The sequence below is a fragment of the Tachysurus fulvidraco genome, chromosome 9, assembly GCF_022655615.1.
Source record: "Tachysurus fulvidraco isolate hzauxx_2018 chromosome 9, HZAU_PFXX_2.0, whole genome shotgun sequence".
Lineage (NCBI taxonomy): Eukaryota > Metazoa > Chordata > Actinopteri > Siluriformes > Bagridae > Tachysurus > Tachysurus fulvidraco.
Window position 1 is genome coordinate 15,281,245 of NC_062526.1, and position 12,489 is coordinate 15,293,733.

A 12,489-nucleotide genomic window follows, 5' to 3' on the forward strand; every position below is an offset into this window, starting at 1 on the left:
ACAATTTAATCAGGCAAGTACTGTTCGCCTGGCAACCGCAAAACCCAGACTTATCCATCAGATTGTCAGACAGAGAAACATAATTTGTCACCCCAGAGAATTTGTCCACTGCTGTAGAGTCCAGTCACAGCATGCTTTACACCACTGCATCCGATGCTTTGCATTGCACTTGATGTAAGGCTTGGATGTAGCTGTTCGGCCTGAAACCCATTCCATGACACTTTCTATGGTCTGTACTTGAGCTAATCTGAAGGCCACACGAAAGTTGTTGACTTCTTTGCACTGTGCACTTCAGAATGCATTGACCCTGCTCTGTGATTTTATGTGGCCTACAACTTCATGAGTTGCTGTTGTTCCCAATTGCTTCCACTTTGTTATAATACTCTAACCGTGTCCGTGTAATACCTTGTCTGTGGAAGTAGTATTTAGTATTTAGTAGTAGAAATTTCATAGATGGACTTATTGCACAGGTGGCAACCTATCATGGTACCATGCTTGAATTCACTGAACTCCTGAGAGTGACCCATTCTTTCACAGATGTTTGTAGAAGTTGTCTGCATGCCTAAGTGATTGATTTTATACATCTGAGGCCATGGAAGTTAACAGAACACCTGAAATCAATGATTTGGAGCGCTGTCCTAAAACATTTGCCAATATAGTGTATCTCTCCATTAATGTTCTTGAAAACCAGCCGTAAAGATTGATTGTCATATTTTGACAGCAGATCAAGGATACCAAAGGCCAATAGTGTGGCAATGAGCTGGCATAATAAAATAGACTCAATGTCAAGTAACAAATTCATCATCCCTTAAACTAGCCTAGGAATAATGGCCTCATACCACAGGAAGTGGTATCTATCCCTGCTCAGCAGGTTTCCAAGCACACTCTTAACTAATCATGTAATGTAGAGGCCAAATTGGTAGCCATAGTTCAGGATTGCAATAAAATTGGCCCACTCAAAAATTTCCCAAGGAGCCACGATGTCATTAATGTAATTTTTTGGCTCATTTTCTAACCTTATACCCGAAACAAAGTGAGTGTGGAGTAAGAAACTCCAACAAACCTCCAGAAATTTCTCTCCTAAATAACAAAATAGGGCAACAGAAATGTGAGTTCATGAGAAATAATGTTGTAGCCTCCTTATCCAATAACTCTAGCAGAGTTATTATTAAAAAGTCACTAGGATGTAAGTGCAGTGTCTCTTTAGTAGAGCACTATAATTTTGTATGTATTTAAATACACTGACTAATAATGATGAGAATAATTAGAAGAAACAAATAATAATAAGACTTATTAGAAGAAAAAGGTGCAAACAATGACCAGAAGATGTGTTTAGGGCACAGCTAGAGAAGGCAGTGGAAACTGTTGAAAATCATAATTAAACAGAAAGTTTTGGATGTAGGTGTCTTTCATATTAGCCCAACTGATGGAAGTAATTGCTCTTAATGTCAAACAGGCCCGGTTACCTGTTCCTTCTTTCTTGATTGCTAGACCTTGTTTGAAGTATATCTCTTTTAGAACTATGAGATTAAGACTCCAGATGTGTTATAGTCAATTAAATCATGCACCACTGTGATCTTAAGATTGCTGTGTTAGTGTGACATCTTTAGCAAGCTGCTACTAAACACAACATTTGTGCTTTTAGTGCTTCAGTTTGTCCTTAATTGAGGTCTTTGTTTTGTAGCTCAGTGTGTATTAGCTGGGATTTTTTGTGTTTTGTGTATTTTAGGTGAGTATTGTTTTATTGGATTAGCAATGTTTTAGTGTTTGTTCGTTTCCAAATCCCTCTCGAGCAATCTTGTCTCACTTACCTTGTGTGTTCTTTCCAAGCAAGAATATCCAGGGTTCAGTTGGATCTACCTCAAGGTGAATCAGCCAGTCACTTCTCTTCATAGTCCTTTTAGCGTTAAGTCAGTGTCTGTGTATGTCTGTTTGTGAGAATGTGTGTGCGTAGTGTGAAAGTGCAAATTCTGACATTTCCCACTTTTTAGCCAAAATTTGTCAAGAGTATGCACAAGTAACACTATAATTACTGTCTTTCCCCTCAAGGGTAACCTGCCACCTGACTATCGCATCAGCCTGATTGACATTGGATTAGTCATTGAATACCTAATGGGTGGAGCCTATCGATGCAACTACACACGGAAAAGATTTCGAACGCTCTATCATAACTTGTTTGGGCCTAAGAGGGTAGGTGGCTTGATTGTCAGAAAAATATGTCCTTTTGGTGCCTTGCCTATTTGTAGCTGGGAGCCAAGAAGTCAAACATTAACCATGTTTTCTTGCTGGATTCACCCATTGAATCACAGTGACAATCATATACCAATACTGTGAGCTCATGAATGTGGACCAATGACACACCATGGGTAGCAGTTTAAAGAGATGCAGTTGGCTGTTTTTTTTTTGTTTTGTTTTTTTTGTCTCATTGGAGGCATTTGTTAGCCTTTACTCTCCCCAGTTGGTAGCTGTTGTATGATAGGAGAGAGATGGCTGGTGGATAGAAATAGACAGGGGAATAAGATATAGAAAGATTGTGTGGGAAATGTTAAAATCTCTGTGTCACTAGAATCGTTGTACAGTATTGTATAGTTCTGCTGATTAGACCTAAATGACATGCCTCTCCCAAGGCAGTAAATGCAATGATTTTAAGTAAAAACTCTAAACCACTGGGAATAAAGAAGGTGAGATTCACATGGATAAGATAAAACTTATCATTGATCCACAGCCACAGTGGTATGGACAGCAGTGTTTATAGATGTACTCTGCATTAGGATCAGATAAGAAGAATTAGGATCAGAATGAGAACACTTTGTCCTAAAAATCACCAATCCAGCATAAATGCATAAACTGTGCAGAAGTTAAAGCCTAAAATAGATGGGAAGGATATGCAGTGGAGTGGGAGAGCTGTTCCAGATTTCTAGCTCATCTTATCATTGTCCATAAATCCACTGCTTAACAGATACACCTAACTTCATCTCTCACACACCGACACACCTGTTCTCAGGACTTCCTTAGTGTCTCTAAGAGAGGGTAAGGCAAAAAAAAGTTTAAGTACATGTCAGGGTTGTAATATTTAAGTGTGTAGAAACCATTTTATGCTTTTCTTATCTGTCATTTTGTGTTACCTTTATTTACAGCCAAAGGCCCTGAAGTTACTTGGAATGGAGGTGAGTGTGTGATTTTTATAGACCTACCTCTGATGTTGGCCAGGCTGCAAGACATATATTGATATTTCGAATAGACCAATCCAAGCAACGGCAATGTTTCCTCATAATATCTTTAAAATTAGGGGGCTGTATTTAGAGTTTGCAACATAATTCCCAAGTTATACCAATGTTTACACAGGAAAAAGTACATGTATTCAGAGATCGGTTACACACCTGGTTAAGAAGATTTTCTGTATGCACCATTCAGATTGCTTATATTACTTGTGCAGTTCATGCCTCCCAAATCGACAGATGATACTTGAGTAGAATTTGGGATTTCAATAGCATCTAAGTCCACTGTCTTCAAAGTCAAATATTTAAGACGTAGCCTGAAGGGTTAAATAACATAATTTTGTAAAAGAAATTGCAACATAAAAGGAACCTACTGTAAAACTTAATACTGAAAAATAAAGAGAGTAATACAATTTTATATGAATAAACACAATAACAAATAAAAAAAATTAAAAAGAATTCTAGGATATTATGTTTATTGTTGTATGAATTGTCTCGGTTATAAATTTTCTCATTAGTCACTGAATACTTGGTTTAGATTTACAAATAATTAATAACATGCTACCACCCTAATTATTTGGAAACTAATTAATATTTGAACCAGCACATTCTATTACTGTATGTTGTATTTTGGTTGGTGTTGATGAGTGATTGGATGAATTAATGAAGCCACAAGAGACTAAATCAACATCATAAATTTTACTTTAAAACACAACCCAATAACACAAAACTGTCCACACAAAACCTTGTATGTTTTTTGTTGCTTGTGTATGTTGGATTGGTGAAAAGGGTAAATGACATTTTCATCTCAGTTCTCTTTTACTATGTAATTGATTTTTGCTGTTGCTCAGCAGCAACTCTCTATTTAATTGCCAATGATTATTCTTAAAATGATTTCTATTTAGTGTAAGCTTTAAGTTCCAAGTTCTTAAATATAATATATAATACAATATGGTACATTGTCTAAAATTCCTTTCTGAGACAGGATGACATGCCAATCCGTCGAGGGCGGCAGAAGACAACAAGGAAAAGAGAGGAGGAGGTTGACATTGATCTAGATGACCCTGAAATCAACCACTTCCCATTCCCCTTCCATGAGCTGATGGTGTGGGCAGTGCTGATGAAGAGACAGAAAATGGCACTATTCTTCTGGCAGCATGGCGAGGAGGCCATGGCCAAGGCCTTGGTGGCATGCAAGCTGTGCAAAGCAATGGCTCACGAAGCTTCTGAGAATGACATGGTGGATGACATCTCTCAGGAACTCAACCATAACTCCAGGTGCCACAGTGGCTTTGCATTAGCAGATCATTTGGTTTATTGGTTCTTTGTACCTTGTTCAGATTGTAATCAGCTTTATGTATCAGTAACAGTATCAGTAGTTTATTTCTTATTTTCTTTTTAAATGCTTGAGAAGAGTTATTCTTTGTATCCCTAACATTATGCAAACCTTTATTATTTAATAACACCCATTTTGTCCTCTCATTACTCCGATATCTTTGTGTCTTTCTGTTGTCTGACTTTGTCTATGACAGTAGCATGTCCATTTTTTATCCATTTCTCATTTAATCTACATCTTAGTCTCTGTATTTGAAAATATTTTTTAAACATGCTTTTATCTGTCACCTTGTCTCTCATCCACCTTTCTTCTATGTCATGTCAATGTTTATAGGGAGTTTGGCCAGCTGGCGGTGGAGCTCCTGGACCAGTCCTACAAGCAAGATGAGCAGATGGCCATGAAGCTACTTACCTACGAGTTGAAAAACTGGAGCAATGCCACCTGTTTGCAGCTGGCTGTAGCTGCCAAGCATCGCGACTTTATTGCCCATACCTGCAGCCAGATGTTGCTCACTGACATGTGGATGGGGCGGCTTCGTATGCGCAAAAACTCTGGCCTCAAGGTTTTACTTTAAATTTTTATAAAATGTTCAGAGACCTTTTTCAAAAGTAAATTAAAAATTGACATCACTTCAAGAGTAATAGTTATTTTGATGGTAACAAGTTTTTCTATACCTTCCAATTAAAACCTTTAAAATACTGTTAAGTAGCAATTATATTCATGTAACACATCTTGTATGGTTCACAGTGAAAACATTTTTCCACCAAATGTTTTCTTTTCTCTTCTGTTGATACCACATTTAAATTCAGTACAGGCTTTTCTGTTGCCTTGACATTTCATATTGCTAAACTGTTTGTTTCATTCTCAAGAATAGAGAGCACTAGCTAGTCATCTTGCAGTGTCAACTACATAGAAAACAAACACACCATGACTCAAATCATCTAAACATACATTTGTCAGCACAAGGATTAAGGTTTTTTTCATCTGCTTTTTCACTGCACAAAAAAAATTGTTACACAGTGGAGTACCATAAAATGTGCAGGTGCTTATTATACTTGAAAGTTTTTGAGCTCTGGATTTACCTATATACTGTAGTGTTGTCTGAAGAATTGAGGAATTTTGCTACTACTTTAAAATACCAGCCTAAAGGGATTAAGGATTCCTTGTAAATGTATCACATGCTTGAGATGCACAGATGGCTTACCGCATGGTGTGTGCTTTCACTTTTTCAGGTGATCTTGGGCCTACTACTGCCTCCCTCCATCCTGAGTTTGGAGTTTAAGAACAAAGATGAGATGTCATACATGCCTCAGGAGCAGGAGGCCTACCTGCAGGAGAAGGATTCGGACGAGGCTGACAAGCCAGCCAAGGACAAGGAAGAGGAGGACATGGAGTTCACCGTAAGAGCATACTGTGAGGCGCAGTACAACTCCGTGGTGAGAGCATCCACCTTAGCTCCGTTCTTTAGCCTTTAGTCCAGCACACACACTCAACATTATGTTCTTAAAGAAAATCCTGCCCCAAAATTTGGCCTTAAATTCTTTGTTTTCTTATTTTTCTAATCTTTAATGTCCAAACCCTTTCTTTTGCCACTGCTTCTCCCCTTTTCCTCGTTGTCCTAGCAAAGATGTGTGGTCGTGGAGTTGTAGCGTGTCTCTGTGTGCCTATTTGTCTATCTTCTTGTCTCTTGGTGTTTCTGTCTTTGTCTTCTCTTTGTCTCTTCCTTTTAGCGACGGTCTCGTCTGAAGTACGGTACTGTGAATGATTGCTGCCTGTTCCTCTCTCATTAACACAGTCCTGACATTTCTGTGCATGCTGTTCGATTGCGCCCTTTATTGCATTCTGTTTGGTGCCTTCATACCCAAAAACCCTTTTGTGCAAGCTTCTGTATGAAAAGCACTCTTTCTTTTGTCTTCATTTACACAGCTGACATCTGATCTCCTTCTTGTCATGATTGCATTTAAAGAACACATCATCACAAATGAACCATAAGAAATGAAGTACAGACACAGTATATGTATTGACTCAGTAGTATTTAGCTTCAGCTGATGATATGAAGCCACAGGTTAGGTGGGAATAAAAATGCAAATTGCTCCTTTATCATTATATTATGGTAGCATGTAACTTAGTTTACCATACTTACATGCACCAAAATTAACACATTATTCAGTGATCAAACTTTCATTTTCTTAAATATTCAGACACTTCTCGCTTTAACCAACACATGGTTTTGTATAGGTGGCTGTAGCTAGATGTTACTTAAAGAACTTTTTTACCCTGTTGTATATCTGCATCACTGACATTGTTGAACTCTGCACTGCAGTTCATATTTCTGCTTGCTACTATGAATCTACAACAGATTTATAAGATTATGGCAACAATTGTATTGCAAATTAAATGCCTCTGAAAGAGTTTTCTACTGATGTAATGGGAAACTCTCAAGTTGAAATGCTCAGATTATTTAAATGTACTAGTCTAGGTTTTTTTGCTTGTGTGTGTGTGTCTGTGTGTGTGTGTGTGTGTGTGTGTGTGTGTGTGTGTGTGTGTGTGTGTGTGTGTGTGTGTGTGTGTGTGTGTGTGTGTGTGTGTGTTTCCCCTTGGTGTTTAGATACAAGAATTATGTCTTAGATGACAGGTTCAATAATGAAACCATTAAAAGGTTGCAATACAATTGAGATACATGTAAGAGCGTTCCATTTTATCCATACATGTGAGTCACCACTCTTGGCTTAATAATGTGTTTCTCTGGCACATGGAATTTGCATTAATTTATTCAACTTCAAGTTCTACCTTTCTTCCATTTTTTCCACCATTTTACAGCAATATCATCAAGCTGCCACATGTACCACCTGCCTGAGTGCTCAGAATTGATTGGCAGTTTTTTCTATAACTGCCTTATACAATTCTAAGTGATAAGAACTTTTTTCTTACTTGCTTTATATAAAACATATCCCCTTTCTTGCCTTGCTGTTTTTTTTTTTTGTTTCAGGCTATGTTGGGAAATGTGAGCTCAGAAGTGTCTCGGAAGAAAGAAGTGGAGGAGGCCCAGAACCGCCATCGCCTAATCCCATTGGGCCGCAAGATCTATGAGTTTTACAACGCTCCCATTGTCAAGTTCTGGTTCCACACGGTGAGAGATAAATTTCTAGTTTTGTGAAGCTGACATTTTCATTGTAGACTAGAGACCTGAAGAGTCACTGTTTTGCTTCTAAGACAGTTTAGTAATTTGATTAGAATGAGACTTCATGGGAATTTGAACACAAAGATCTGTGCTGATCCACCACAATTATTCTGTAGGACCCGTTAAAGCAAAATAACTCACCAGCTAAGTTAAAATACTGAGTCTACTAAATTATTTCTTACGAATAATATAGATTTATTTAAACAGAGGGGTTGTCATGGTAATTGCATTTATTAAAAAAAAATCAGACTAGTCAGATCTTGAAGGTTATATATTGTAAGTCTGAAAAATGGGCGGGCATTAGGATTTAAACGATTTTGAAAAAGGCCAAATAGTGATGCCTAGGTAACTGGGAAAGAGCAGCTCCAAAATGGCATGTCTTTGTGTGCTAAAACACACAGTGCATGACAGCTTGCTGTGTAAGGATGGTGGATATATGCAGGTTTTAATGTTATGGCTGATCGGTGGACATACACGCAAGTATTGCTCTTTTACTATGTTTATACACCATTCTGGAACATGTTCTAGCCAGATGATATGCTAGAGGCTGGCTTCTTCTTTACATGAAATTCCACACTGAAACCTAAAAGCTACTAGTATCTGAAATGTCTGACTCCACAACAGCAGGCTCTTTATTTTGCAGAGATTATATAAACTTGACTGGAAAAGTTTTTCTTTCAGTGGGGAGAGTAGTAGCAGTAGAACAGTAGACTCAGCTGGAGCTTTTCTGTTTTTACATTTGAAATGTACTGTGCCTATTTTTAATCATCTGCATTACCATCCCTCTGAAAATCTACATCTTCTCCTCATGTAGTGTGTTTTTCTCAGTGTGAAAAACACCCCAAGGGCAGATGTGGGTGATTTCACAGTGTGTTTCGAACAAAGCATCAAATTAATCGGCATCGTGACTGTAGAAGGTTTGCATGTGTCTGTAAAGAGGGAGTATAAAACGTGAAATAGAATAGAAAGAAAAAGTGTAAATAAATTAGCTGAACTGTGAAACATAGCAGGAGAAGTGCTTTGCTGTTAGCGAGCCTTGAGTTAGTCATGCTTTTCTAGAGACATGAACTGTGCCACCTAAATGAATGTGCCACCCAATGAATAAGTCACCAAAATGCAATTCTCATAAAGCCAATCATTTGGCAGCAGAACAATGCATAAAATCATGTAGATATAAGTTAAGAGCTTCAGTTAATGTTCACATCAAACATCAGAATGACAGGAAATATCATATGTATGTACTAAATCAGCAACACTTTTGTGCTGAGATCCACCAGCCAAACAATATCTGGTCAGCATTACTTCTAAGGTGATTCCTTTCCATCCAAAGATGTGGTAAAGTTTGGAGACAGGAGAGTTGCAGGGAGTAACTATATGCTTACAAAAATAACATAGTAACTGATAAGCAGTGGTATTTCAATGGTGTCACTTTGTATAATGGCATCGGTCAAATGCCATAAATGTAAATGTAATAAACATGTGTAAATGTGTTAAAGAACATGGCAGTTGTGTGTAGTTTAATTACTTTTAAACACGGATACAGTATTTATCATAAACGCTGTGCTAAGTCCTATATAGGCGAATAGGAGAAGCAGTGTTCACTTAGATATATAAGTCATATATAAAAAATGTATATAAAGATCTCTTTGATCTGTTTTTTTTTGTTGTTGTTGGGTTTTTTTTTTTGCCCAGATGGCCTATGTGGGTTACCTAATGCTCTTCAACTACATTGTACTTGTAAAAATGGACCTCTGGCCTTCTTCTCAAGAATGGATCGTGATTGCCTACATTTTCACCAATGGCATTGAGAAGATGAGGGAGGTGAGGTACAAGTCTGGATGAGATAATTGACTATTTGTTTATATACTATGGCTGAAACAATGTGGGCATCTGATCATTACACCCACATGCTTGCTGAATATTTCATTCCAGATTTACATTTTTCTTTATTGTTCAAAAAATAAAAATAAATTACTTAAAAATAATTTCAAAATGTCATTTTTGTTAAATAAAAATATAAATATAATATATACCATATAAATTTTTATTTTGCTACACTTAAGTCAACCAAATATCCAAACTTAATTCATTATAGATAGACAGGATCATCAACAGTAAAGTATGTATTAATCATGTTTTTTACATGCTTACATACTATCTGAGGGTAAGACATACACATTCATGCAATTTTCTAATCAGCCAATCATATGGCAGCAGCACAATGCAGATACCGTAATGCAAATACAAAATAAGAGATTCAGGCCATGTTCATGCCTAACGGGCTGGTTTGAGTATTTCAGGAACCGTTGCTCTGGGATGTTGCTCTGAGGTTTCTAATAATTTGCACAGTTTACCACAATTTTAAATAATTACTGTATCTTTCTTATTGTCTTGAACCAATCTGGCCATTTTCCTCTAACATCTGTCATTATTGTAAAAATTCCCCCAACAGAACTGATGTTTTGTTGTTGCTGTTTTTTTCCATACAATTTTGCATAAACTCTAGCAACTGCTGTGTGTAAAAATCCCAGCAGATGAGCAGTTTCTGAAATACTCCAACTGCCAACAACTGTCTGACGCCAACAATCATACAACAGTCAAAATCACTATTCTAATGGTTGATGTGAACACCTGCTGGCCTGTGTCTGCATCATTTTATGAAATGCATTGCTGCCAAATGATTCGCCTTCTACAGTAACTTCAAAGCTCAAACAATTGTTAAAATCCCAGTTGGGGTTTTAAATAGGACAGGGCTCAGAAGAAGCTCACTGTGAGAGATCAGAGAAGCTGAGCTCCGGAAAGTCAGCTGTACACTTCCTACAATCTTGTGCTAAATGCCAGTGTGAGCTCTATCCACACCAGTGTAGTATGTTTACTTTACATACATGGATATCCATCTTTTTTTTTTCACATCCCTATGCATCATAAGGGACCAAATGTATTCAGTATATGAATTACAGCTGTTCCTGTTATGTTTTTTTGTTGTTGTTTTTTTCCTTCAATAATTGAACTGTCTGCTGCTCTTACAGTATTCGAAATCTGACAGAAACTGTTGTCTCAAGTCATGTAATGAGAACTGTGAAACCCATTAGCTGATTTCTCCACATAGTCATGTTTTACTTTTTGGAGTGCACCTTATTTATTTCCAGTATTGAAATCTTGCTCTCTAAGAAGGCTAATACTGCCCCATATTGGCCATGAAGCTCATGTACACTCTAGCTGTATCTTATTCATCTATTGCAGCAATAAATTTGAAGTCACCTGTTAAACATGTTACATGAAGTAATAATACAATAAGTAAATGAGCAAGCAAGTAAGCATGCAAGTAATATGCCAGAGCCATAACATCCTAAAGTCCTAAAATTGGGTGATGGTTTATTCTATAATATCAACAATTTCTCCAACACACCTTTCATTCTCAGATCCTGATGTCAGAACCTGGCAAACTGATGCAGAAAGTTAAAGTATGGCTGCAGGAGTATTGGAATGTTACAGACCTCATGGCTATCCTTATCTTCTCCATTGGCATGGTACTCCGTCTCCAGGAGCCACCACTCATGAGCTATGGTCGGGTCATCTACTGTGTCAACATCATCTACTGGTACATCCGCCTTCTTGACATCTTTGGGGTAAACAAATACCTCGGACCCTACGTAATGATGATTGGCAAGATGGTGAGAAATTCAGTCTTATTAATCAGGCAATACAAAGAAGGAATGATTTGATGACTGTTACTTTAAAAGTATAATTTTTCCACAGATGATTGACATGATGTATTTTGTGATCATCATGTTGGTGGTACTGATGAGTTTCGGTGTGGCACGTCAAGCCATCCTGAACCCTAATGAGGATCCATCATGGATGCTCGCTCGCAACATATTCTTTATGCCCTACTGGATGATCTACGGCGAAGTATTTGCTGACCAAATTGACCGTAAGGCCTTCTTTTAGCATATTGTATTGACAATTTAAAATAATTCAACAGCTTTGGAAGCAAGGATTTTAATCTAGTCATTTTGGTTTTGATGTAAAAAAAAAAAAAAAACATTTTTAAAGTTAGCTACAATCAACTATTGTACATTTAACCCTGCCCCCAACACACCTCATGTAATCTATGTAGGGACTTCTAATAATTAATTGTTGAGATAAATCATTCGTGACTGTAGTAAGAAAAAAGCGAAACACAGCAAAGTAGCAGGCTTCAGATATTAAAATTTAATTAAGCCAGGAACTGACAGGTGATCATGAGTAATAAAAACACACTGACTGTAGCTTTAAAGCTAAAAGTTTATAATGTAGAATATCAGATTATACTAATTCCAATCTGTAATAACAAATACAATCTGTAATCACAACACTTACTATCGGTATTGCTCACAGTAATGAATATTCATTACAGAATCATTTGATACAGTGAAAGAGATTCTGTCATGTTTTAAGGTGGTTCTGGGATGCCATAAGTGGCACACACAATATAAAACATAACAATATAAAACAACATGCAAATTATTACGAAAATATGAACATTACATTTGATACAGTGGCTTGTAATGATGTTGAATTATGGTGAGATGGAGTAGAAAATGTAGAATCTAAATAAATTAATGACCATGTGACAAGGTGCTTGGCACAGGCAGCTTTCTTATGTTTTGCTGTACATATTTTAAATCTAGTTAAGTCAATGCAAAACCAACCTGATGGACTAATTTAAAAATTTTGCTGTGCCTTTTAGCAAACTCTAAAATCTTCTGACA

The 12,489-nt window shown here is 37.1% G+C and overlaps 1 protein-coding gene across 1 annotated transcript in view; it reads left to right on the forward strand.

Annotated features, from left to right (window-relative positions):
• The window catches only part of trpm3 (transient receptor potential cation channel, subfamily M, member 3), a 134,677-nt gene that overhangs the window by 115,309 nt on the left and 6,879 nt on the right, over positions 1-12,489 (forward strand). Inside the window, exons 13-22 of the mRNA XM_027141509.2 lie at positions 1,831-1,866; positions 2,050-2,190; positions 3,138-3,167; positions 4,204-4,496; positions 4,888-5,116; positions 5,787-5,990; positions 7,544-7,684; positions 9,428-9,556; positions 11,158-11,409; positions 11,495-11,669. Of these exons, the coding sequence (XP_026997310.2) occupies positions 1,831-1,866; positions 2,050-2,190; positions 3,138-3,167; positions 4,204-4,496; positions 4,888-5,116; positions 5,787-5,990; positions 7,544-7,684; positions 9,428-9,556; positions 11,158-11,409; positions 11,495-11,669 (1,630 nt within the window). The remainder of the gene's footprint in view (positions 1-1,830; positions 1,867-2,049; positions 2,191-3,137; positions 3,168-4,203; positions 4,497-4,887; positions 5,117-5,786; positions 5,991-7,543; positions 7,685-9,427; positions 9,557-11,157; positions 11,410-11,494; positions 11,670-12,489) is intronic.